Here is a 27369-nt window from a genome sequence, read left to right as displayed (position 1 = left end):
AAGACATGGTTGTTCCAGCTTGCGGGACTGGCCTAAGGGATTTTAAAGGGGTTTTAATTACTTTTAATTGGATCAGATTTAAATATTTCTTTTTAATTAATTTTAAATGTGTACTGTATTTTTGTATTTTATCGGATTGTTAGCCGCCCTGAGTCCGTAAGGAGAAGGGCGGGATATAAATTTAATAAAATAAATAAAAATAAATAAATAGTAATACCACACCTGGAATACTGCAGCCAATCTTGGTCACCATATAACAAAAAAGATGTTGAGAGTTTGGAAAAAATTCAGAGAAGAGCAACTAAGATGATCAAAGGCCTGGAGACTAAAACATACAAAGAACGACTGCAGGACTTGGGTTTGGCTAGTCTAAAGAAAAGAACAAATAGGGGAGACATGATAGTAGTATTCCAGTATTTGAGGGGCTGCCACAAAGAAGAGGGGGTTACGTTATTCACCAAAACACCAGAGGGCAGGACAAGAAACAATGGTTGGAAATTGATCAAAGAGAGAAGCAAACTGGAATTAAGAAGAAACTTCCTGACAGTGAGGACAATTAATCGTGGGCGCTCCATCACTGGAGATTTTTAAAAAGAGGCTAGACAGTCACTTGTCTGAGATGGTATAGGTTCTCCTGCTTGAGTAGGGGGCTGGACTAGAAAACCTTCAAGGTCCCTTCCAGCTCTATTCTGTTCAAAGGTGCTTTTTCAAAAAGCAACTGGACTTTGTTTTTCCTTTAAGATGTTTTGCTTCTCATCCAAGATGCTTCTTCAGTTCTGAATGATTGTGAATGGGAGGATTTATATTTCTTGCATTCATTTGATTGTTAGCACTCTGTCTGAGAGTCACTGAGGCAGTTCCGAGAAGGTTCCACACCTATTTGCACTATTCAGTGAGGGCACAGATAAACCTCCAAGTGGCCTCAACAATTCTCAGAGTGCTAACAATCAGATGACTGCAAGGAATATAAATCCTTCCACTCTCCACCATTTAGTCAGAACTGAAGAAGCTTCCTGGATGAGAAAGAAAACATCTTCAAGAAAAAACAATGAAAGTCCAATTGCCTTTTGAAAAAGCACCTTTAGGACAGCTATGTGTTGGGTTATATATTGTCCTAATTCCAGCTGGCTACATTCTGACAAAACATTGTTTTTCTTCATGAGATATATTTTCTGCCTCAATATTAATTTATAGGGAGCCATACAAATATGCTCATTGAATTCACCATTTATTTTATGTCAAAAATAATGCTACTAAGGATAATTGGTTTATAACACTATGCCATAAACCTTTTTAACAAATAATAATATTTCAATTGAAACAATTTAACATTATATTTTAGCAAGACAGAAGGAAAGAAAAAATAGTATTTGATTATGTATTCTGGGTTTTAGGCTGATCCACTGGTTATCATTTTCTTTCATTATTCATAAGAGAAAATGATAATCAATGGATCAATTTTTCTTAATGAACTTCACTATTCTGCCACTTTTCAGCCTAAAATCCAGAATACATAATCAAATACTAACAGCTAGAAGAGACACTGCATCTAAATGCTGTCAGCCAAAGTTGGCTATGTAGTACACAAATAAAATTATAACCATTAAAACAAATAGGATTATACAATAATCTTTTCTTGAGAGTATATTACATGTGCCTGATGACACTAGGCTTTGATCCTTATATGAGTCATAAAACTTGTTTTGTAGGAAATAACTGGCAGGTTACCATTCTAGAATATAATATATGAAACCAATTAGTCTTCCTCTCAAATTATAAAAATAACTTCTGAGAAGCATTTTCAAAGCTTCTTCTGCCAATAAGGTTGTTTTGTCTATAGGTATTTATGCCAAAAGAGTAGCATAATATTCAAAATGTTTTTAAATATAGAACCTGGCACTATTTTTGGGAAATAATTTATAGTACTTCCCCCAGTCTGGTTTTAAAACTCAGGAAAACTACCTTGAGTACAAGATAGGAAGTGGTGAGGAAAGGAAACATAAAAGGAAATGTGTAGATAGGAAACAAAATCTTTGAATTACTAAACTAGCAGGTGGTGACAAGGTGGTGACAAGTGGTGACAAGTGGGGTGAAAGAGGAGAAAACTACAGATAGTTGTAAGTATTCAGATAAAATTAAATTATGAATATTGAACAATTGATATTTTTATTTTCTTATAAATTTCACACTAACCTTCTCATGTGGGAGAAACCAAACCATTGGACAAACAAAACAGCAAACCTATCAATCTATAATAAAAAGAGCAATTGCCAATTTGTGCCCCATTTGTCACCTATTTACAACAAGAAAAAAAAATCACCCAATAGCTCAGATCAATTTAAGACAATCAATGTTTTAGCAAATCGTGGTTTAAATTAAATCATATTTTACAAAATAGCTAATCTTTTTCCAGCTAATTAAAATAACATTAAGTAAAACATTTTGTTCTCAGATATTCTTGTAAAAGCAACAAAAATCTCTACTTGTGAAAATATATACCTTTAAGATCTTCGATATGTAAAATATTAAGATAACTGGAAGAACCCAATTGTTACTTGCATCTTAAGATTCTAGTCTGCTAACTGAAGCAATGTCCTCTAGAAATGTGTGTTTATACATGTTACAGATTATCCTACTCACAGCATAAAATCTCTGTTCACTTGCCCTTAAATGAGTTTCTGAAGACAACACAATTTGGCTTTCCCAGTTAATAATGTTTGAAGATGAACTGACAGAATTGTTGATATCTATTGAGCATACATGGCATGATCTTCTGCACAGATCTTTGGATTCAAACCTTTGTTTTCAAATGAAGTTTTTTTTTTCTATTAGAAAATGTCAATATATCTTTGACAATCCTTATTAGCAAGAGCTAGCAAACAGCAATACTTCATTTCAGAGAGAATTAATGCAACTATTTCTCTATGTAACTATAGAATATCAAAACTAAATTAGATAATTACAGAAATCATTAAATTTACATCCCACTTTATTTGTATAACTCAAGACAGAATACATAATTCCATTTTTCCATACCATAACAATCACCCTATGACAGTCAGTGGCCGAAAGTCACTCAGTCAGCTTTCAAGGAAGGACTAGAATTCATGGCCTCCAGCATCTTTATCATTACACCAAATTGAAGACAATTATCTTTTTTTAAACATCCCTCAGAAAAAAAACAGTGAAGCAGTTTCATTAGATTGTCTCAATTGCAAATTCACTTCAGGTACGCGAAATTCTTTTTATCCTTCTAACTGTGGCCAATATAGAACATAATGGATCATATTCTGACCTATTTATCAATAGTTTTCCAAACATATATCAATGAATCAGGTTTGGTCAAAGTACTTAGTGAAGCTTTTTCTGTATTGCACTTTAATTCAAGAACTCCCTTCCCATGCAGTTTTCCTAAATCCAAGACATTTTTGGAAACATGAGATCTTTTGAAATATAACAGAATGATGAATAAAGAATTTAGTGGGGTTATTTCATAATTACTATGAGCTTGCATATTACAAATCAGTTGTCACACTCAACTGAATGCAGCTTTATTTCTCCTGGATAGTAATATATTTGCAATAGAAGTATAATATTTTGCATTCTATTTTCTCAAGATGGAAAACAGATCATAATGCATATTTTCCCTGTTTTTTGTTATTATTGTTTAGGATTTTATATTGGTATCCTATAGAATACATCTCAAACAAAAATGGATAGATACTAGTCTAAAATCAGGTATATAAAGTAAAAAAATATAACGGGGCCATTAATTTTTAGTATTGTTTGAATTATCAATCAATATAGATAGAAAACCGTGTGTGTGTGTCTGTGTCTACACCTTCAAGTCAATGTTTGCTCCTGGTGAATGCCTGGACAAGTCCCTGCAGTTTTCTTAGCAAGATTTCAGAAATGGTTTGCCACTGCCTCCTTCCTCAAATGGAGGTGTGACTGGATGTCATCCAGTTGGGTTTGTGTGTAAGGCAGAACTAAAACTCTTGGTCTCTTGGTTTCTAGCCTGGTGTATTAATCACTACAACAAACTGCCTCTCTTCTAGTATTATAAATATTTTCAAATAGTTTTTGTTGCGTGAAATATGGCTTGATTCTGGACTTTAAAAGGGCAAAGTTCATATTCTGATATAAATGGGAAAATGCTTATAAAATCACTTTTTCCATTCCTTCAAGTCACTTCCTTAATTTTGTGAAAATAATTTCTCATTATATAACATTGCACTTTTTTTTTTACAGAAACTAAATGAACATAATCATTTCCCATAAATTATTACAAAATAACATAATACAGTAATGTGAGCTAATACATTTATGATTAGCATCATTATATTTCTATTAAAACACATGCAGTGTCAAATGCAGAGATCCATACATATTTTCTGATAAAACCATTACGGTTTCATATAGCATTAGTATAAACGTCTTGAAGTTTATACTAATGACGAAATGCATATTGAGTTGTAGCCTGTATATGCTGTATCAGTATTCTTATAATGAACTCCGACTAAAGAGAAATCTTTATGTAGCCACATATATAAAAGACAAAGCAACTTTCTTTCTTAGGAAAAGAAAAAGGGTGGGGGGAAAAAACCTCGTAAGGATAAACTATGCTTAACAAAAGAATTCTTGATTGACATTTTTACAATGAAAAAAATGGATGGGACCCTATGCCAAACAAAAACATTATTTTATCTTAGTTTAATAAATATAAATATGACCATCAAAATCAAGTCATTATTTCTTCCTATTTTCTAAATCAAAAGCAAAATTACTCACCTTATAGTTAACTATGTCAACCTACAGTATTTTTGGATTTTCATGGATTTCCAAAATAAATAGTCCCAAAGTGAAATGTGCATATATATTTTGTTCTAAAATACAGGATTAAAACAATTTATTTTCCTGTCCTTAATTGCAATTCTTTCATAAAATATCTGCACAATGTTGGTATGATGTATAAGAAACTAATTAAAAAGTTCCATAATAGTTCCATATTAAAATTACCATGGGCATTCAGTAAAATGTAGTATTTAAGGAATTTAAACAGGGGAATAAGACAATACAGAAAATTATTTCTGAATAAAGGCAAGAAACAACAATTTTTAAAAAAATGTTTATTTTTTTAACTGCCATTTTGCTAGGTTTCTGGCAAGATAACAAATTAACCAGCACATTGTAATATAAGGAAAGAAACAAGAAATTTATTTATGGCAAGAATATTAAGCCAAGTAAAGATAACATCAGTATTGTACATTTAGATCAATGGCATATTTCTATTTCTGAGCAACCATAAGGGATAAAATCAAACCGAAACTCACATGTAGTGCAGCATTTACAATAGTTATGAAAATGTTATTGGGACATATAAATATGACAGGTCAATATGGTGATTATACTGTCAATCAACTCTGTTGGTACAATATAACTATCCTAACTGGCATATGGTTGCATTTATTCAGTAGGAAACACATCAAATGGGATTTTGTGTTTTAAATGCTGTGTTTATGATAAAAAAAATTAAGCAATTTTCTGTAGATCTAATAGCATTTACAAGTCACTATATGTTAAAATTTAGACTTATTGGCTGGGAACCTTTATAACAGAATGCAACTACGAAAGCTGATGAATCCAAATCCAATTTAATTAAAGCCTTCGTTCTCTGGAAATAAGGAATGCCCAGGGCATTGGCATGATAATTGTTTCCAAGTGTTCTTTTTTGGTCAGAAAAGTCAGAAATAATTCAACTGACCATTATCCAGAATCCATTTGTTGTAGCAGTGATAATAGCAATTGTTCTTCTCTGACACCCCTGAATTTGCATATAGTTATCCAATAAGCCTTGTTCTGAAGAAGGGATCAAGAGGCTAAAGCACTGGTTCACAAGACCACAATAATCCACTGAGACCAATTTATACAGGAGTCTGTAGATAAAATTGTCCAATATTTTACCAACGTGGACGCTATTATTGATGCCAGTTCAGCTAATATAACTTTCAATGAAATTTTTCAATTTCTACTATTGAAATATAAACAGAAATCTTGGAAAGTGTTATCTACCATCTGTATGCTTGAGTTTTGCTCAACTTGGCTAATAGTAAGCAACTGGACTAGTCAGTTGCTTGAATCAGTAACTCTAAAGAATGTCTTTTGTAAGGCCTTCAAACTCAAAAGAGGCTCTGGTGAGACTTTTTTTTAAAAAAGCTTCCCCTCATTTTGGATAATGTCCAGCCATTCTTCAATATTACATTCCATTCCTGGTCTGGGTACTGGAATATTTCATGACATCTTAATTCTAAAGGTTTTTGGATAATGCTAATTTAAATCCATTTTCAATCTCACTTCAATTTTCCAGGTGATCTGTATAGGAAGCTGGAGGGAGTCGTGTGTGTTTTTCTTTCTTTCTCTTTTCTTTCTTTCTTTTTCTTTTTCTCTTTGTCTTCTTTCTCTTTCATTTCTTTCTCTCACACTTTTCTTTTTGCTTTAGACTGATCTGGTATGCTCTGAATATTTACATAGGATATAACTTGAATTCACTGTTCTTTAATGGAGCCTGCAGATTATTTTAAAAGTAGCGGAGAACTTTTTGAAAACAGGTTATTGTCTGTAGTTTTCTTCAAAGCTTCATCTTGTTCACCAGTTATTTAACTGACAAATACATGAACACATTAGATGACGATTTTGGGGGATCACACACATTTATGCAAATCATATTGCTGTGGGTGATGGCAACCATATTGAAATGTAATCCAACAAAGACAAGAAGTGTTCTTGCTCACAAAGAAGGCAGAAGTTTAAACTGTACTGAATAGAATCTTAGAATGTGATTCAAGTTCAAAATTTGGGGATGCTTTGGGCATGAGCCCTAAACCAGAATGCAATTAAGTAATTAGATTTATATTTGTCCTGAAAATTAGATTCTAGATCACTCACAAGAATAATTCGACAAAGTTAAAATAGTCCTATTTGGGGGCATCCAATGAATGACTTGTAGAGGTCAAGTGAATTTTGTCCAGGAATGTGTGTAGTAGTAATATACAGGACTAAGCTAGTAGTAGTGCTTAGAGATATAGAAATTAACTGGCTTTTCACTGCAATAACAGATTCAAGAGCATCGCAAAATGCAAACCTGTTTCTTCTGGATAAGTGTCTGTCCATAATAGTACTTCTCTAATTTCTGGAAGCAGGAACCAATCACAGGCCTCATTGACCATGCTATGTTTCAGCAGCTGTTTCATCATATGCAACTTCTTCTGATTTCAAGAAATCAAAATGGATGCCACTGGTACGTTAGTTTATCCCAGATCCTTGACTGGCTATATCCAGTGTTTTCATAGATATTAGATAGCACTGGAGATCGGATAGCAGCTTAAGGAAAATTTTCCTCACAGGGGACAGGGTTTTAAGTTAAAGTGGGAAAAATGTCTTCAACTCCCAATCCAAGGAACCAATATAGGCGAATACAATGGTAAAAAGGTACCAAAATCAAGTAAAGGACAATGCATTTGTCTCTCTCCCAATAAAAAGTGTTTTTAAGGTAACCAATGTGATACCCCAATTAGATCAGAATTCAGAGTAAAATAGATCTGAATAATCAGTATTTTTTTCTAGAACATCTGTAACTGGATTTATACCATTTTCTTGACCATCTTCTCCCTAGGATATTCACCCTTAGACAATAATATTTATAAGCTTCAGGATTCAGGAAGTTTTTTTCTTCTCAAGGCATAAATGGGCATTCTCCTCACACATTGGTACAATCATTACTTTCTGAACTGTTCTAGCAACTTTTTCCAATTAGTTTCAATCAAACATAATAGGTAAGAGTTAGGGTTAGGAGATAAAACAAAATTAGCAAAACTCATTATTAAGAAAGATTAAAAAAATCAATTTTTGTTCTGGGAAGAAATAAAATGGAAAACACTGAAATGGCACAGTACTGACTGAAATGAAAAAGGAAGAAAAAACATTACACAGTTTGTTTCTAAGGGAAGCATAAAAATATTTGACGTAACACAGATGATGGCACAACCTATGTAACTGGATAATTGGCAATGTATCCTGTTAACTTCAATATCCTTAAGTCAAATAATCAACAAATCCAATTAAAAATGAGCCGCATAAGCATAAATTCCTAGTGTACAGATCTAGTATTAGTGATCTTCAAACCTCCCCTTACCAAAGAATAATAATATCCACACTGCCAAGTCTTAGCAGAACTCCAGGTCATTATACAAAATTCTGGGTCATATTCTATGGGAGGAAATGGGAATCAATTGCCACCATTCCTGACTATTAAGAATCTTCTGAATCAGACTATATACAGACACAGCCTTGCCATTGGAAGTATAATCACTCAACTTAATTAGTTTTAATCTGCTTCCTATATTTCAGGCAATTAATAATGATGAACAAATTGTCAGGTTTCAGAAGATGAAGCAGGCAATGGTAATCCAGAATGCTTGTCAATTTCTATGTGCTTAAACAAAATGTTTTTTTTCTTTGGATTACATCTAATGTTATGAGAACAGATTGTTTGTGTCATAGGACTTCACTTGCTCAACCCCTTGAGTTGCTAGGGCTCCCATGATCCTATGGGATGTTTAATAGATGGATGCGATTTTGTTACTAGAATAACGTCATCAGATAACTCAGGATATTAAAAAAAAACTAAGGCTGAAAAAATATATGTGGTTCTACTTTTGGAGAACACACGGAAGTGGGATGCTTTTTAACTACAATTAACTGCTAGTGGTTGAATACCTGATTGTACTGTTTTCAAGGCAACACATGAGAAGCATTTCTTTTCTCTTGATGAAAAATACATGAACATATTTTAATTTGAAGTATGTATATCTCACACTTGAACAATTTTAGCTCTTGCCATAACACATGAAATCATACTCAGCACACAGTACCAAGAGATTACCTATACAGACTGAACAGATAGGAATGGTTGTATAAGCTATTACAGTCAAAAGCATGCGATATAAATCCACTAACTCGATCATGGTTGGGCCACGAGAAGGGAAACCCAAAATCTAAGCAGTAATCAAAGCAACTGTTAGTCAAATTCTCTCGTTTAGTTCTGATACATAGACCTGGGGATGGCAGTTATCTTGAAGTTAAACCTCTGCCCTTTTATATTTCTTTGGGCACAAGGGGTAATCAGAGACCTATATGCCTTATCTTGCAGACAGTGTTTCAGAATCCAGCTGGGACATTTTGTTTTTTTAACTATGTTCCAAACAACCTGCTCAAATGGAGCAGTTTGATGTCTCACAAGAATAGTGATGTCTCACAAGAATAGAAATTTTTCCCATTCTGTTACCAGATCACCAAGTATATAGTATTTAGATTGTAGAATAGCCTGTGGGTTCATTTGTGATTTGTGAACACAGCCATACAGTTACATTATACGATATATATCATGTAAAGTCTATGATATAAAACCTGATGATTTGGAGAAAATTACCCAGATGTGTGTTCACTTACATGTACTGATGAAATCTAGATCTGTCTAACAGAAATCATCAAATTCTGCACAGCTGCAATGTGTATAATACCTAATGTAGTGTAGGGTCATACTAGGAAAACCTGGGGAACTGTCCTTTTTAATTCAAAAGTACTACTAGTTTTGCTGCAATTTTATTTCAGCTGCTTCATTCTTACCTGAAGGGTTCAAAACTATAAAGCTATATTATCACAGTAATGGAATCACATGTCCTTACACATTTCTGAAGAAACCATAACAGCAATGTTCTTTGGGAACTCTTTCAAACTAGAAGATGGTACATGTATGCTATCAAAGTATGCTTTTTGCACACTCCCTTTGCAAGCTCAGAACAAACAGCAAGTCAACGAAAATCAAGGTATGTATGTATGTATGTATTAAATTTACTGGCCACCCACCTTACCACTGGGTAATTCTGGGCAGCTTACAATATTAAAATATATGTATTATCATCTCTATAGCTTTTTTCCAGTTGCAAAGCTGGACCATCAGAAAAGCTGAATGGGGAAAAAAATGATGGCTATGAATTGTGAATTATGGTGCAGGAGAAAGTTGATGAAAATATCTTGGACTGCAAGAATTATAAATACTATATTTGTAATAGATGGAAGTAAATGCAGGCTGCTCACTGAAGTACAAATAATGAAACTAAAATTAAAACATTTTAGTGTTGTAACAGAAAGGCAGTCATTATAAAAGCTGCTTGAATTTGGAAAAAAATGAAGAAGACAAAAATGTCAACAAAAGACAAGATAGTTAGATACCATCACTAATAATCCAAACATGAGCTTGAAAGAACTTAACGCAGCACTGACTAAAAGAAAATCCTGGTCACGTTTCTTGAGTCATTGAGCCTTGAATAACATAAGAAAGAATATGATTTTCTGTGTGTTTATGTACAAAACCAATATATTAGGTTTTTTTTAAAAAAATCCATGAACTTAGAAAAAAAAATTAAAGCCTAGAAAATTACATGCTACTTCTTCCAGTTGTTATTCTAGCCGAGCCACAAAGTGGATTATGAAAAAAGGGTGGCCCCGACCACAAAAAGAATCTTTAACATGTTCTAGAATATTTAGTTTCTAAAACATTTCAACACTTCAATGGTACTGCAAATGAAAAAAGAAACGAATTTCATGGAATTTGTCCCTCCAATATAGAAAGGTATTGAAGGCTTCAAGCTCTTTACCATGACTAATTTGGAAACTAAATTAAAATATATACAAGAATAGCCTATAGGTGTGCGTGAAAGTATAAAATAGCAAACTTCAGATCAAAGGAGAAGGTTGGACTGGATTTAAAGAAATCAAAAACTCAGGGAAAGATGGATTCTTGTTTAAAGCCAGAAACCCTATTAAGGTTTTCCAACCAAGAACAATCTACTTGCTTGCTAACAATTATCTATGTTAGTAAATATTGGATTAATTGGGATGATACTTTTGGATTTCAGTGCTTATGCTTATGTTTCCAAGTGTGTTAATTATGGAGCCAGTCTTCTCTCATTTAGATGTAATGATGAAGTCATTGTTTCATTGTTCTACATTTGTACATGAAAAAATAAAGAAGGGAAATGGTGAGAGAACTTTTAGTCATCTCATATTTATGGAGTCATGAATGACATCTGAATCAAACAAAGTAGAGCTTTGGAAGGTAACATTTAATCTAATCAATACAAAAAGAAAAACACTGAGTTTCCTCCCGCCTCGTATCTGAAATAGTGGCCTCAATTTAAGTCAAATTCATATAATTTTGTCTACAGAATAGTATATTCTACATCCCAGATAAACCAGGCTTATTCCGATCAGAAAAACCTAAATAACATATCAGATAATGGAAACCACCCCTCCTCCCAGAATTAGCTACATGGAGTGCTTTCATTATTTACCCTACTCAACTTTACAAACATTGTGAGTAAAGTCATAGAGAATACAGTACTGAAAGAATACAATTTCATATTGGATTATAGACTTATATAATTTATGATTCCTCACTCTCCAATATAGATTTTATTGGAAACATTTCCATTAAACCCAGGAACATAAAATATGAATAGTAAATGATCAATTATTTTCAGACTTTCTGATTTCAAGTACTTCCTTCTATATTTGCCTGTAAGGGATACTAATTGTTGCATGGGAATCCAAAAATGTTTTTACAGTGGCTTTTTCAAATGTGAAGATGTCCATGCAAGAGATGATAAATAGCAAGTTGTACGCATTGTGCCTTTCAAAGAAACATATTGACTATTATTGATGACCTAATTAGAAAAAAAGTGATAATCCATCTGAGGCATTGAAAGATTATAATCTCTGATGAATGGGAAAACAATAAAAAGCAATATTCAATGTTCTAAACATTCACTTTGAGAGTTGCAGCACACACATCAGGACAAGCTCCTATCAAGAGATACTTGTTTTCTGATAAGTAGGATGCTGCTGCCTATGTTCACTCTGTTTCCTAAGCTTTTATCTCATTTCTTTAGAATTCTCTATGGTTTAGCTGATATATCCATAGTAGGTAACTTTAATTATTTTAATAAAAAGCTATTTTACTTTTGACAAATTGTTTATATATTAGAATTATCAAGAGGAAAGACAGACAATATTAAGGTATACCATATTCTGAATCATTAATAGTGTAGCACATTTTTTAATACTATGGTAAGCAGTCTTTTCTATGATGCTCAAGTGTCACAGAATGGCTTTCAGTTTATTCTAAGTTTTCATATATCTTTGCTTTACTAACTGCTTAACTGATATCAATGTTTATATTTTAAGAAGTATCTTCTGTATTTGGAGTACATGTTTGCGAGATATACCTTCATTGCTGGCCACTCAATCCACTGAAATAAAAACTGAAAGCTCTTAAAACAGATGTATACTAAATACCTTAAGGGAGCACCCTTATTAAATTATTAAACTGCATGGGAGTTATGTAAACACTGATTTTCACAGTACAATCATAAACTACAGCCAGTTATAAGTACATTTTGCTTACCTGGATATTCTTCTAATTGTTTCCTAAGCAGAATGACTGACTACTACAGCTACATTTGGGCTCAAAAATTAAAAAACCTGCATTTCTCTGCTGCCAACTAAGTTTTTGCAGATCAGTTATAGTAACCCTCCAGGTTGGGTGAACAGGTTTTCAAAATTATAAAAATAGAATTATGGCATCTTGCAATAGATTGGAATGGTAGAAAACAAAGTCTTTTTAAAAAAATTCTTATGAAACAGTGATTAAAGGCTTTGTCGCTTACAATTTGAAAGAAAATAGCTCTTTTCTATCTGTTGCAAAGGACAGGGAGAAAAGTATATATTTCTTTTTTCCAATAAGCACTACTGTAAGCACTCATATATTCTTAATTAATTAATTAATTAATTAATTTATATCCCAGCAATATTTCAAGGCGGCAAATATATCCAACACATCTTCCTCTATTTTCTCCAAAATCAGCAACAATTGACTGCTGAACACATGAACAAGAAGAGTCCATGACTGCAAAGCTTATATAGATTTACATTAGTGTATCAAAGAAAATAGGCTTCAATATATTCAGGTTATTTTCTTCAATATCATACTTATTCTTTATAAAGAGTTCATAGACAATGAATAAGGGGAAATGAAGCTATGTGCCATCTGCTAATGATTTTCTTCTGCTGCTATCATTGGTCCACATCTCTCAATCTGTGGTTGAAAAGTTGGAAATTCTTTGGGAATGATGTGCAATGTAGTAGAGAATACTGTAAATGTAATTTAGTAGAACTGCATTTCATCCTTCCCCACGTAAGAACAACTGAGTATACAAACCAATATATTTTCACTCCAGTTTTTATCAATTTTACCTAGGTTCAATCAAGCTTAGTGGAGCTTATACACATATAAATATACTATGAAAAGGCTGCTAAATGTAACTGCTTCTATTTATTTCACAATATGAATACAGCCTCAAACTGTCAAAAGATAGAAGTTTATTTATTTAAAACCTTTACATAGCCACCCATCCTATAATCAACCCTCCCAATCAAGCCATATTAAAATTATAAAATCTAAACATATTAAAACAAAAAAGTGGCACCAAGTGGAATTTCTGATGTGTATTCACTTCATCTTAGCCCAGCACTTGGGGGAAAATCCAGATCTTCAAAGTTTTATGGAAAGCTAGGAGGCTAGAGGCCTCCTGAATTTCAGGGACTACCACAGAAAAAGCATGCTTCCTAGTTCCCATAAGATGTAATATTTATCTGACTCGGTAGGACAAGTAGGTCTTCTTAAGAAAAGGTGGTCCTGTAGACCACCTGGCCTGTGCCATATAGGACTTTGAAGGTGATAATTAGCACCTTGAATTGCAGAAAGAAACCCAGAAAGAAACTGGAAGCCAGTACCCTCACATACAAGGTGTTATATGGGGAAACACAGGAGGCCCCATTATTGTGCATGCTGCTGCATTCTGGACCAGTTGAAATTCCCAAGTGGTTTTCAAGGGTAGCCTCATACAGAGCACATTATGCTCTACAGGAGATGAGGAAGGCATGAATAACACTGAGCAAGAAGTTGGATTGCTTTTCAATGCTCCCATTTTTTTTAATCATGAGGTGTTTGAATTGCAATAGATATTCCCTTTGTTTTAGTTTTAGACACTAAATAAATGTAGTACATGTATAACCTATTAAAGTGGAAATAAGACAAGTGTAGAATCTGAAATGTGCAAATATAAAGTTCTCACAATTCAGAAACCTGAAGGTGGATGTATTTCTTATATTTTTCAATAAATATTTCTTGGAAATGTTTGCATTTTTGAAAGCACCATAGGGGTACTTTCTTAGATTGGATTTCAAAATGTCTTGCTGACGATATATAAAAAATAAACCCAATGCAAAGCAAGGGTGTCATTTCCTGAAAAATAGAACTCTTCAGATAGTTGCTGCTATTTATCTTCTATCTTACAATCTGCCAATCCAAGTCTAAAACTATGTAGAAATTTATCTAAACTTCATTTCTCGGTAATATGAAATCAGCGCTAAATGTAGCAAATATAATAAAAATAAAAGCAGTGGAATGACAACTTTTTTATCTTCTTGGCTTAAAATTGTTTTTACATCCTTAATAATTCTAAGAATATTGTTTAAACATTTTTTTCTTTTAAAAATGTGTTAATTTTCTTTTATTAACTGGTAAAATATTATATACCCAAAAACTGTGTAGTGACCACATAGGTTGCAAAGTCAAAGAATTCCAGATAGGCTGTGTTTGTGTGGTTTTTACTTGCTGAAAAGTAAAACTATAAAAATTGCAAGTGTCAAAAAATTAGAGGCAAATAATTATCTATTTGAGTGACTGTTTTTGGAATAACTTATAAAAGCCGGATACAGAAACATTAGATCAATATTTCAGTCTGAATTCCTAAACAGATGTTTCAACAATGCTGAGGATAGAAATAACCACAGTACAAATAGCTCCAATGAGACAACAAAGTTAGGTTATGAATAGTACTGAATTTTGAAATTCTTGTGACATAACTTTCTGAAGGATTAAGAAAGTGGTGTCACACTTTGGAGAGGAAAGAAATTTGTACAGTTCTTATTGGGCAACTAAAAAGTTTTCCCTTTCTGAAATATTCCAATCAGTACTTTTTTGAAAACATACCTCGAAGAATTCTCTCCTCATGGCAACGGAGAAAGTCCCAGATTCTAACAGTGCCGTCATCAGAGCATGTAGCAAATTTATTATCCGTAGGTGAGAAACTGTTACATGAAGACACACAGCAGGGGAAAGAGGTCAGCATTTAACAGATCATCTAAACTTCTTAGGGCAAAATTTAGTTCAAGTGTAAAAATATATTGATGGAGGCATCTGAACATACTGTGCATGGCAAATTAAAAACTTCATCCTGTTGGTATAATTGAGTCCATTTGTAAAAGAGTTCTCATACAGACATCTGTGGAGCAAAGTAGTTATTCCTGAATTCAGTTTCCCAACTAAATGGAGATAATGTCTGCAGAACTTTGCCATGTTTACCCTTGACTGAAGGGATCATTGATTTCTGCTATATTGATTTAAAAATGCAAAACTGATGAAAGTAAACATTAACTACTGTTGAAATAACCGTATAAAAAGGAATCCTGGAAAAATTAATAAAAGATATAATTCTTCATCAATGGTTTTCCTGTAATAAGACAAATGGAAGGGCTAATACTGTTTGATTATTTAAAAATCATGTAAGACCAATATATATATATATATTTTAAAAAGCATTTGGATAAGACTGAATGCCACAGTGAAATATCACAATGGAAGAAGCTTCAGAAATGGTGAAGCTTGGTATAAATATGGAGATATGGTCTGCAAATGCTTATGGAGCTATTTTAATTATGGATGGATAGCATTGCCTTTCTAGTCACTTGGGAAGAATCTACTTGGATTGCTAAACAGTGGTCCCCTTGAAATATGTGGAACTGAAGTGTATGTGAAGAAATCCATTTTGTAGCTACATTACTCTTAAACGAAATCACTTTTTGTTAAACTTTACCAGGAAATATTGAACCAAGATGGAAAGTGACAAGTTCAGTGGAAAGTACTTCAGGGATAATTATCTTCTCCAATGGATAGCACAGTACCAAAAGCCAAGGGAATACTGTTGTAGATTTGTTTCTCCAGTTCCTCTTCAGGCAGAGTTTAATTTTTTTTTAATCCTTTTTCTGTATTCCTTGCTTAGAATATTAAAATTCTTCACATGCATCTACTTATATGTTTGGACAACCGGAGTATTGACACTGAACCAGGAAGATGTCCTAAAGATGTCTTATTAGCTTTACATTCCAAACCTGAAGAACACATTCAGTATTAAACATGACTTCTGAAGGTAGAAATCTCTGTTGATCCTTCATACTACTGGACATGTTGGCCTCACCAAGCCAAGCAGTTCTTCACTTTATTTTGCTTTCTAATATTGTGAGAACTATGGAGCTGTTTTTATTTCTGGATTATATTTTATTCAATTATATTTTTAAAGACTGAATTCTTTATTTGGAATGAAATAGTCATCTTACACAATAGCATAAAAAAGAATATCTAATACACATTGTGACCATATATAAATGAAACCAATACCAATGCAAAATGCAGCAGAAAAGTACATCTCTAACATATTGCAGAGGCAGATACTGGGACAACACTATTTCAGAGAAATACCAGTAAATCTGTGAAATCATAGAAATAAAAGAAAATAAGTTCATATGGTGTGAGATATCTCCCAGAATCTGACAATACCCATGCATGTTGGCACCCAGAATACACTTAGAGAACAGTTTAACCATGGAAATAGTAACTACATAAAATTGTATATTGTGTATAAACCTGGCCTCTCTAATCGCCTCCTTATGTGCCTGGAACATCTTGACGTTGTTCATGTTGGACTGCCAATACTTCACATATCCCCCATGGTCTGCTGTCAACATCCACATATCATTGTGTGACCATGTCATAGCTCTTACTGGACTGTCATGAGCCTACAAAATCAGAAAGAAGAATTCAACAATTACTTTGGTGACACCATAAACACTTTTACTGCAAGTATTGTAAGCACATTTGGAAAATAAAATAAAGCAAATGTACATCCATACATTATTTTGTGCTACTTAACTAAACATTCATGTGCAGGTAAATATTTATATACAGCAGTCAATAATTATTCTGCAACTGTCTCTCATATTAGAAGTACAGTAATACATGATTCAAAGGATCTTATAAAAATCTTAATGGTAAAAAAATATAAAACTTGAAATATTTCACTCTTACTTAATATTTCCCATACACATAAAAATGTTATAACACAACATTACTGAAAAATTACAGTTCACACAATTTATGTACTGATTTACCTGTAATATTGTTTCAAAATTGAAGGTAAGCCCATTCCATAAAGTGAATTCTCCACTAGAAGCCCCAGTGACCAAGCGTCTTCCTTCAGGTGTCCACTGTAATAATGAACATGAATTAAGGGCATGCTAGGACACAAATTATTGCAACACCACTGCAGAATTTATTGTGAGGTAGATAATATATATTCAAATTATATTTTTCAGAACTGTCTATGTTGCTTTGTTTTTATTTATACACCCAGAGTCAAACACTATTTTTTGTCGTATGCTCTATTACCAATATCTTCAATTTAATAAAATAACAGTTTCAGAAAAACATGGAGTCATGTAAAACAGACTAAAAGTGATTGACATATTAAGCAATTTGACATAAATCATATAGTATTCATATTATACTTACTCTTACAACAAAAACTGGACATTTTACTTTATTGGTAGAAGTCCTAACAAATTTTGTTGTTACAGCATTCATAGGGTTATTCAACATTCCTATAGGTGGGACCAGCTAGAAGAAAAAAGAAGGTTATATTGGCTTAACCAAAGCAACAAAATTCTCACATAGCAATATTATATTTATAAGCTTTTATTATTGAAAATATAAAAATCCATCTCCAATCAAAAGCTCTGACAGCAAATCCAAAGCACTTCCAAAAGCTGTTTTGAAACTACAATTAATAAAGGGCAGAAAGGATGATATATTAAAAATATAGCAAGTAAAGATTTAATTTAAGATCAAATTAAATGTAATTTTTGTTCTGGCCAACCAAGATTTGGGACTGCATTGTCACTTAACAGTGATATATGGCTCTCAGTCTGAAAAAGGACATAATATTCCTGATGGAAGCCAAGCAGGGTCAACTTTTATGACTACATCTTGAGCCCAGTCACACATTTTACCAATTAGCCTGCAATATTGCATTTATACATAACTATATAAAGGATACAAACAGTATACTCACATCATTATAATATCCTCCATCAGGCTGAATTGCCCGCATATCCCGTTGGTCTCTTTGCCATACTCTATTCTGAAAATGAAAAGAAAAAAAATTGAGCACCGATCAATACGCAATAATTGAGAAACAGAAGTAATTCCTCAAAAGAACTAGAACTTCATACTCTCCCATCTAAGTCAGGTTTATGGGAAAATTAAAGGAAGCACTGGTGTTTCTTTCTTCTCTCTTTGAAATAATTCTTTTAAGATTTAGGGTTTCCACTGCTGTCATTGCTACTTTAGGGCTTTCAGGAAATGTGGTCACAGAACTACAGGAGGTATAAAAAGGCAATCTGGGAACTGCATGCAAGTCTGGGGTCTCAGATGACTTATTCTAGCTCAAAGGACCTTGTTAATTTTGAAGGGATGAAGAGAATACATTTTATCCTTTTTGCAGGGTGTTTTTGATTTGACATTTTAACAAGAGATAATTAAAATCTGGTAGCAGTTATTTTCCTCTTCTACAGTAAGTCTGAATTTCAAGCACTATGTATTTGAACTGAGGATGAAGATGAAGCATTTCTGAACATACCTCTAAATATTTGATAACAGAAGGATTATAGTCTATTGTTTTTCGGTTCACTGCTTTTCTCATACGCTTTCCATCAAAAGTAAGTTGCTGCATTGCTTGCTGCTGAGCAAAATCTGGTCTCTTATAAAATAATTGCCGAGGGGCCTGGTGCTGAAACTTTGGCATATGGAAAAACCGTGGCGGAGAACCAATCTCTGTAGCCATGATGACTTTTGCTTAGCAAAATCTAAAACAGAACAAAATCAAGCAATTATAACAAAGCAACAAAATCAAGCAAGCATAACAAATATGAGACAGTGAAGTCTTTCTCAAGTAATCAAGATAACATTTTATTTCATTTTTGAGAAGAATGTCAGCCTAAGCTATGTGAGTATGCACCAATGTCAAAAATAACTTAATGTATGTATGTGTATGTATGTATGTATATAAATATAAATCACATACTGAATTTAACTTAGAAATCATTTATGGACTCTAATTTTACACATGGACTTGTACCATTTCTGAAATTGGGTTTCTCTTAATGTAAGGCTTTAAAATATTATATCTTGCATCATCTGATAAGGAGTTTCATATTAGAAACTTCTGCTGTTTACTCTGATTGACAATTGTTATTGGCTGCCTTTGCTAATTATTGAATATTAATTTGATTTTTAATAATAGTTTCAAAGTGCTAAAGAATTTATTATTTGCAATATTAATCTAATGTGAAGTTGGTAAATACTTATTCAATTTTATATAGCTTCCAAATGCCTTTGCTATTTTTTAATCCTTTTTCCTTTTCTCTTTTTTCTTAGTTATACTTTCATATATCTGTTAAATGCAAAATGTTAACAAAATGTGCTCAGTGATTGAGGTCCTGCCTGTTTTCAATGTATCACATGCATGTAAGGAGTGGCAGTTAATAGCCCAGTCACATTTGCCATTTTAGAGTGTTAAAAGTAAAAGGCAGAAATATAAAGTTGACTTATTTGTTAAAATAGAGATGTTGTTACCTCTAGTAACATATCTATTTTAATGAACTTTTGCTGACAAGGACTGAATGAGGAAGCTTTAAGGTTATGTTTATAGATAAGAAATTAGATATAGGAAAAAGAGATTATTTGCTATATTTTAAGAGAAGGCAATAAGTTACTGAATTGTTTCTACTTCTTTTCTATTCCATGTAACCTTTTTTAAATGATTAGTTTAGTTTTAAGCCTGATTTTTTGTTTTTATTGAACTGAAATTTAAATGTCTACGTATATCATAACTTTTGTGATGGATCAGTATATATTTTCTAGCAAATTAATGTATATATAAACATTTAGGTCTTTTTATTGCACTTCCTTCTTTTAGACCGAGTGGGCTTTAGACTGCATAGTAAATGGCTAAACAGAAGGAGAAGTCTTCTGAATATAAAAATGACATGCATTTTGGGATTACATCCTAAGCATCCATATTTGGAGTTGTAACTTCCTGAAATCATTGGCATTCTTCCAAATAAATACTTTTTAATAGATAAAATTATACCTGATCAATCAAAATTTTTCAGTTCTCTCTTAAGAACTGTAAACCCTCATTTCACCCAAAGCCATCGAGTAAAGTTACAGGATTAGGTTTATGTATCCTGCCAAGCAAAATGTAATTTGATTCTGATTTGTAAATTATGATTTTGGTTTGTGAACCCAGTGAACTGTAGTTTGCTGTAAAACTCATGTAAAGATACCATGACTTAATATAAACAAAAACAGTATGTAGTTTTTATGTTAACAAAGCCAGAAATTAATAAATGTCTTTAATAATCAATAATGCAATTTTATAGTAGCTCAAAAAAAACCCTCCTTTATGTGTATGTGCATATAGTGCTATGTATTTAGTATTATTTATGTCCTTACTCAGACATCAAAGCACCTTTATCTATACAGGCTATAGCTTATGTATAGTCATTTGTAGCACTTCCTTCTTCTCAGCAGATATCCATCTACTTTTGTAGTGACTGGCTAGCTGTCATGTCTGGCATCCCTTTAAAACAACAGCAACAATTTGCAGATCCATGATGGCCCAACTATGAGGAGATCCACCATAACGAGAGAGTGACCTAACCAGGTAAGATCCAACAGGGTGGGGAAGGTGAATTCCTCCTTAGTCATTTTGTTATAAAAAGTAACCTCTGTTTTCAAGAAAAATGGGTGATGATGGTAGAGTAAAAACTAAATCAGAATAGCAAAGTCTGAGGGGTGATGTTGGTGGAAGTATCTTGCCTTGATTTGGCAAATTACTGCCTGCTTAATCATAACCATGATCAGAAGTTATAATTAAGACAGGTAAAAAGCCATGGTTAACAAAATAGTTTTACTCTGATATATTATAATCACTAAGAGATAATAGTGCTGATTCTAAGATAAATTAACTCAGGACTGCAATTAAATCTATTACGTATGCAGAATCCATGAACATTCCAAAATAATAAAAAAAAATCCTCATATTTAACCTTTATAGAAGGAAAAATTATAGAAGCTTTTTGCAGCTGAAACAGTTAATAATGATTTTTCTGAGTATCTTGGACAATGTCTATGTAGGAGAAATTCTAATGTGCAAAAATGAGATATGAATAGAAAGCTACAGTTAATTATAGGTTTCCATTATGTTCAAATTGAAAATCTGCAATCACAATTTCAAGTTGATTTAATTTGAAAACCCATGAATTATAATTCTACTTCATATGTTAATTTAAGTTACTAACATTCAGTTGTCTAAATACAGCCTCACCCATTCCACAGATGGCAGTAGACCTTATCTCAATGTAGGGACAGGACAAATGCAGTTAGCAGGCAATGTGTCTTTGAAGTGAGAGGACTTCTTGCAGGCCTTAATCCTAAGAAAATTTTGAAGCGGCATAAGGACTACAGTACTATTATGGGGAAGGAATTGTAAAGGCTTTGGAGAAACTTCATGAGCAAGTAATATAATTATATAATATGTTTTGGATCCTAGCTCATACAGGAAACTTTTCAGTTATAAAATTCATTAGATTAAATTACAAAGGCTGTATCTATGAAGAAAATGAATTACTAAATCTATAAAGCATGGAAATGTACTTTCCCAAGAAAACCTAGTGACGTAAAAATGCTAAATTTCTTAATAAAACTTCACTGTCCTGTTTAATGATGTTACTTAGCAGGGGTGTCAAACTGCCGGCCCGTGGGCCGGACACGTCAAGAGGAAACCGCGCCCACCCCTTTGCCGGCAAAGGGGAAAAAGTTCTGGTACGTCATGCGACATCATGTGACATCGCGTGTTTGACATGTCTGTTACTTAGAATTTCATCCTGAAATTAAAAGGACAATTTTCCAGAATAGGCCTGTATTTCTTTGTAAATAATTAATACTATTTTAAACTGATTATTTTCAATTGTTTTATTTTTCACATTTCTGAACTATTCATTTCCTTCAGGAATTAAACTTCATATTCAATTGTTCATGTACTGAATTCATTATCCTGAATGAGGAGTGGCACAATGCCTTTAGCTGAAACATATTAACAGTACAAACAGTATTTAAAAGACTGTATGGGACAATTTAGATGTAGCACCTGACATGCCAGAATTTATTAGGATTGCTGCTATATGGTACTCGATTACTACTTACCAATCTTATTAGCAGCATGTCTAATAAATTAAGACTATTGGTCTTCTAACAAGCCAAAATAAAAAAGAATGAAGCACTGATACTGCTTCCAACAGAATTTCCCTGTTTGGTTAGTTTTGCTAGGAGCTTACTATAAAGCTAAACTAGAGCAACCATCCTAGTTTTAGTATAAACTATCAATTGTGGCTTCAACTGCAGGGGGCCTTCAACATTAGGAATAAATTTTCAGCCCATTTGGAAAGCAATTCTTTTGCTTAGCAATGGTAATTACGACTAGATTTCAGTCATTAAAGCAATGCAGACTTAAAGTACATCATGTGAGTGCATTGCTTAGTGACAGCAATCCCTATCACTAAGCAAAAATTTGGGCACATTAAAGATTTTCATGTGATTCCAATTGTGACCTCCTACTGGCTTCCCACAAATAAAATGGGTAAGTTGACTAGTAGTTGCATATCCCAGGTGACTGCCAATGAGCAGGTGTTACGAAGTGAGGAGGGGAGGATTACTGTGGTGAATATGGACAGGCTGGAGAGAGGGAGCTGTGGCGCTACGCACGTGCATGCAGGCTGGGGAAGGGATGCTTCAGTGCGAGTGCTCTATGGAGTACAAGATCCCTGGGAACTCGTATTCCATAGTGGGGCTCCTTGGCAAAAAAAAAGGCAGTAGGAATATCATCCCTCCAGAGTAAAACAAGATAGGAAACACAATTAGATGAGCTATATCTACTTTATTCTAAGGTTACATTAATAGAATCTTGCAAATTGGAAAGTACAAAACTTCCCACTGCCACTTTTAACTGCTTGATCCATTAGGGCAGGTCCTTTTCTAAGTTTCTTTTTCTGAGGGTTAACCAATGGGGGATCCTGCTCCTTTTGCTTTATTGTTTCCTTAGGCAGTATCTTTTCCCCTCTTCCCCCCCCCATCATTCCCGCATTCCATTATAAGAGTGACTTGCAGGCTTCTCCATTGACTTTGCTTGTGAAAAGCTGGCAGGGAAGGCTGCAAAGGGCGATTATATGACTAGGGAATGCTTAAACCATTGTGGGAACTGAATAAACAGCCCTTAACCAAGGACTCTTGTAATGTTTTCTAACATACTGGCTGAGATAGTATTATTCAGTTTGCTGGCTTCATTTCACTGCAAAAAAATACCTGCCATCAATTGCTATTATGCATTGTGGCAAGTTTCTCCCCCCCCCCCGTCCCCCCACAGGTGTCGTTAGTCACTGCCTCCCATAGGCATTTAGTTGTAGCTTGCCAGGCTGTCTATCACCTTCTGATCAGACATCCACTTCTGAATCTCCCCCCCCCTCCTTCCATTGATTGCCTCTTTTTAAAAGACTAAGTAAAATGGACAACACCTCTTCCCCCTACCATAATGAGGAGGAGGACTATAGGGGGCGAAACTTTGGCCCCCTCAGAGAGGGCGCGCAACTTGGGAGTCCTCCTGGATTCACGGCTGACCTTGGATGACCATCTGTCGGCCGTGACCAGGGGGGCGTTTTATCAGGTTCGCCTGATTCACCAGTTGCGGCCTTTTCTGGACCGGGACGCCTTACACACAGTCACTCATGCTCTTGTCACCTCCNCCTCAAGACATGGCTCTTCCAGCAAGCGGACCTGACCTAGGGTGGATTTTACATTGGGTTTTAAATATTCGGAAGACGCAACATTAAAATTCGGTTTAATTCGGTTTTAAGGGGGGGGATTGTATATATGTTCTGGTTTTAAATATGTTGTGCGCCGCCCTGAGTCCCTGTCGGGAGAAGGGCGGCATATAAATTAAATTAAATAAATAAAATTAAATAAATAAATAAATAAATAAATTTCTAGAAAGGATGATGAAGAATGCCAGGAAGGCATCAAACAGGGTCATCCAAGGAGTGAAGGTCATCCCAGCTGCTAAACTAAAGCAAGCAAGTTTAAGGTACTCAGAAATTACTTACAAGATTGTCTGATACTATACAAGAGGATACAGAAGAAAAACAGATTTTATAGGATAAAATGAAGACTTAGGATTTTTAAAAAATGCCAGATTACGAAAGGGATAAGAGAAAAGATGCTATGGATCTGAACACGGATTTTAAAATGCCAGAACGTAAGAGTGATATGAAAAAAGATGCCACAATGGATTTATAAATGAAACCACCTGATGTCTTAATGATTAAAAGAAACACAGAAATAAGAACAACTTGGTAAGCACTCTTATTTTGGACTTGCAAAAAGGATGTGTTAAACTAATGAAGCTGTTCCTAAGAGGAGACAAAAAGAAATAAGAGGACTTGTTTAATCAAGTTTTTGACAGCTATTAATGGAATTTCTTTTTGACCGTGATTGAACCATGAGTCTTTAAAGATCTGTTTATAAATGTCAAGAGATTTCTTTTGCTTTATTTCTTAAAGAAAATGTTAAATTGGAGTACAAAATGGATTTATTAGATTCAGATTAAAATATGTTAGTATTTCTGTTAGCTCTTAACTGAATTAGCTCTGCTATTAGGACTCAATGATGAGTTTTTATAATTTAATTATTGAGAAGGAATGAGATATGGGAAGAAAAATATTTTAATGAAATGTTAGAGAAGAGTTAAGTTACTTAAGTTGTTTATGTTTCTCTGGAGAAAGGGGGAGTCGTGTTTTTTCTTATTTTCTATCTTTTTGCACTTCTTGTTTACTTTTTATATTTTTAAGTTTTATCAGTCTTAATATTTGTAAAACTCTAGTAAAAGTTATACTTTTATAAAAAAATACAACATAATTGACAATATGATTTCAGATGATCAAGTCAGATAGCACTCAATATTACTAAGAACAAGCTGAGGATCTTGTATTAATGTGTTTATGATGTGACTATATTAAGCCATTTGGAATGTCTACTTGTTGATGTTGCTATACAGGAAAAGAAAATCTGAAGATGCAAACATAAAATTACAGTGGGACACAAAACTGAAGAAACATGAATTTAGGTAAGTTTAACACCGTGAAAGATGAAATGAATTGTTTGCACATTGACATCTTAGGCATGAGTACACTGATATGACTGAATATTAATTAGATTTCACAGAAATCCAAATATCACAATTGTCCGTGTTCATGCTCAACATTAGTGCAGGAGAACAAGTTGATGTTTTATGATCAAGTTCAACTTGAAAATGATAAAACATGAAAAAAGTGCTGCTTGTGATTTGGAAAATGGACTGCCAAAGTTGGAAATAAAAAGAAAAATGTAGCTGGGCTTTATGGCTTAGGGAATTAAAATGAGGCAGAACAAGTTATCAATTTTGGCCATTCAATGATTTCTTCATTGCTAACACAGATTTCAACAACCAAAGAGTAACGTCTATAATGCATAGACATCACCAGATGAAATGGAGAGAAATAAAACTGACTTTATTTATTGGTATAAAGAGAGGGAAAAACACAATTATAGTAGCATATACGTGGTCAGGGTATGACATTAGAAAAGATCACAAACTGCTCATTTGCAAGTTCCAAGATAAGCTAAAAAAGAAAGCCTATCAGTTTCCATGATATGATCTTGACCACATACCCACCATTTTCAAGAACATCAGAAAGTGTGCTTTGGAAATCAAGAGCCTCTATGATAAGGAACTAACGATTTCAGAAACTAACTGAATAAAAAAAATCAAAAAGCTGTCAGAAGTGACAAAAAGCAGTATTACAACACCTGTAAAGACACTGAAGATGGAAACAGACAAGGAAAATCTTTAAAAAGATTTATAAACTCAGAAAGAGATTCCAAGTTGAACTTGTATGCTAAAAGACAACAATGAAAAGACAGTAACTGATCCCAGAGGTCAAACATAGGAGTATAACTGAAATTCTGTAAAGTAGAAATGTCCACATCCAAAATAACTTAGAAGTTCTGCTTCCAGAACTTCTAGTACAGAAGATGAAATCAGAACAATAGCTAAATGATTACCAAGTCAGAAGGCTATAGCAATTGATGGAATAATTACAAAAATATGGCAACAGAATAAGTATCTGTAGCTGTTCTAACCAAACTATGCCACCCATTCTGGATGACACAGTGGTCAAGACAAGAGAATAGAGAGTCAGTCTACACAATACTAAACAAGAGACTTTGAGTGTGAAAACTCATGTATCATCTTTAATTTCACATGTTAGCAAAATACTCCTGAGGAGCCTTCAGTTCAGATTACTGTAGAGCCTTATACAGAAAGAGATGCCAAATGTTCAAGTTGGCTTTCCAAAAGCCAAAGAACATGAGACATTACTGCTAATACAGTCTGGATAATTGAAAGCCAAACAATACCAAAAAGAAGCTAATATGTGCTTCGCTGATTACAGAAAAGCTTTTGATTGTTTCAACTATACCAAACTGTGGCATGTGCTTAAAAAAATAGGAATCTCAAAAATATCAATTCAAAACCTATACACACATAAGAAAGCGACAATCTGTATTGTACACGACAAAGAAGTGAGACAAGACTGTATATTATCTTTTTATTTATTCAACCTATGTACTGAATATATATTGAGGGAAATTGGGAATGGGAAACACATAGTTTTAGCTATGTTTGAGCATAGTTTTAAAACTAAGGGAAGAGGCATCAATAACCTGTACAATGCTGATGAGACTGCTGATAGCCAAAAATCTAAATGATTGCAACACCTGGTAATGAAAGTCAAGGAGCATAGTGGGAAAAATAGAAATAAATTTAAATATAAAGACCAAACTAATAACAACACAGATAAAAACAAGTTTTAAAATTGACAATGAAGATACTGAAATGGTGGATAGCTTTAAGGTTCATCTACAAA

General features: G+C 33.6%; 1 protein-coding gene across 1 annotated transcript in view; it reads right to left on the bottom strand.

The window, feature by feature from the left end:
- WDR33 (WD repeat domain 33) overlaps positions 1 to 27369 on the bottom strand; it is a 65377-nt gene that overhangs the window by 30825 nt on the left and 7183 nt on the right. Inside the window, exons 2-7 of the mRNA XM_015816199.1 lie at positions 18933 to 19158; positions 18366 to 18434; positions 17807 to 17911; positions 17407 to 17502; positions 16883 to 17034; positions 15173 to 15270 (exon numbers count right to left, since the gene is read on the bottom strand). Coding sequence (XP_015671685.1) covers positions 15173 to 15270; positions 16883 to 17034; positions 17407 to 17502; positions 17807 to 17911; positions 18366 to 18434; positions 18933 to 19136 — 724 coding nt within the window. The 5' untranslated portion in view covers positions 19137 to 19158. The remainder of the gene's footprint in view (positions 1 to 15172; positions 15271 to 16882; positions 17035 to 17406; positions 17503 to 17806; positions 17912 to 18365; positions 18435 to 18932; positions 19159 to 27369) is intronic.

This window comes from Protobothrops mucrosquamatus, unplaced genomic scaffold, assembly GCF_001527695.2.
Source record: "Protobothrops mucrosquamatus isolate PMUCROS unplaced genomic scaffold, P.Mucros_1.0 scaffold413, whole genome shotgun sequence".
NCBI classification, from domain to species: domain Eukaryota; kingdom Metazoa; phylum Chordata; class Lepidosauria; order Squamata; family Viperidae; genus Protobothrops; species Protobothrops mucrosquamatus.
This window is presented reverse-complemented; position numbering and strand designations above follow the sequence as displayed.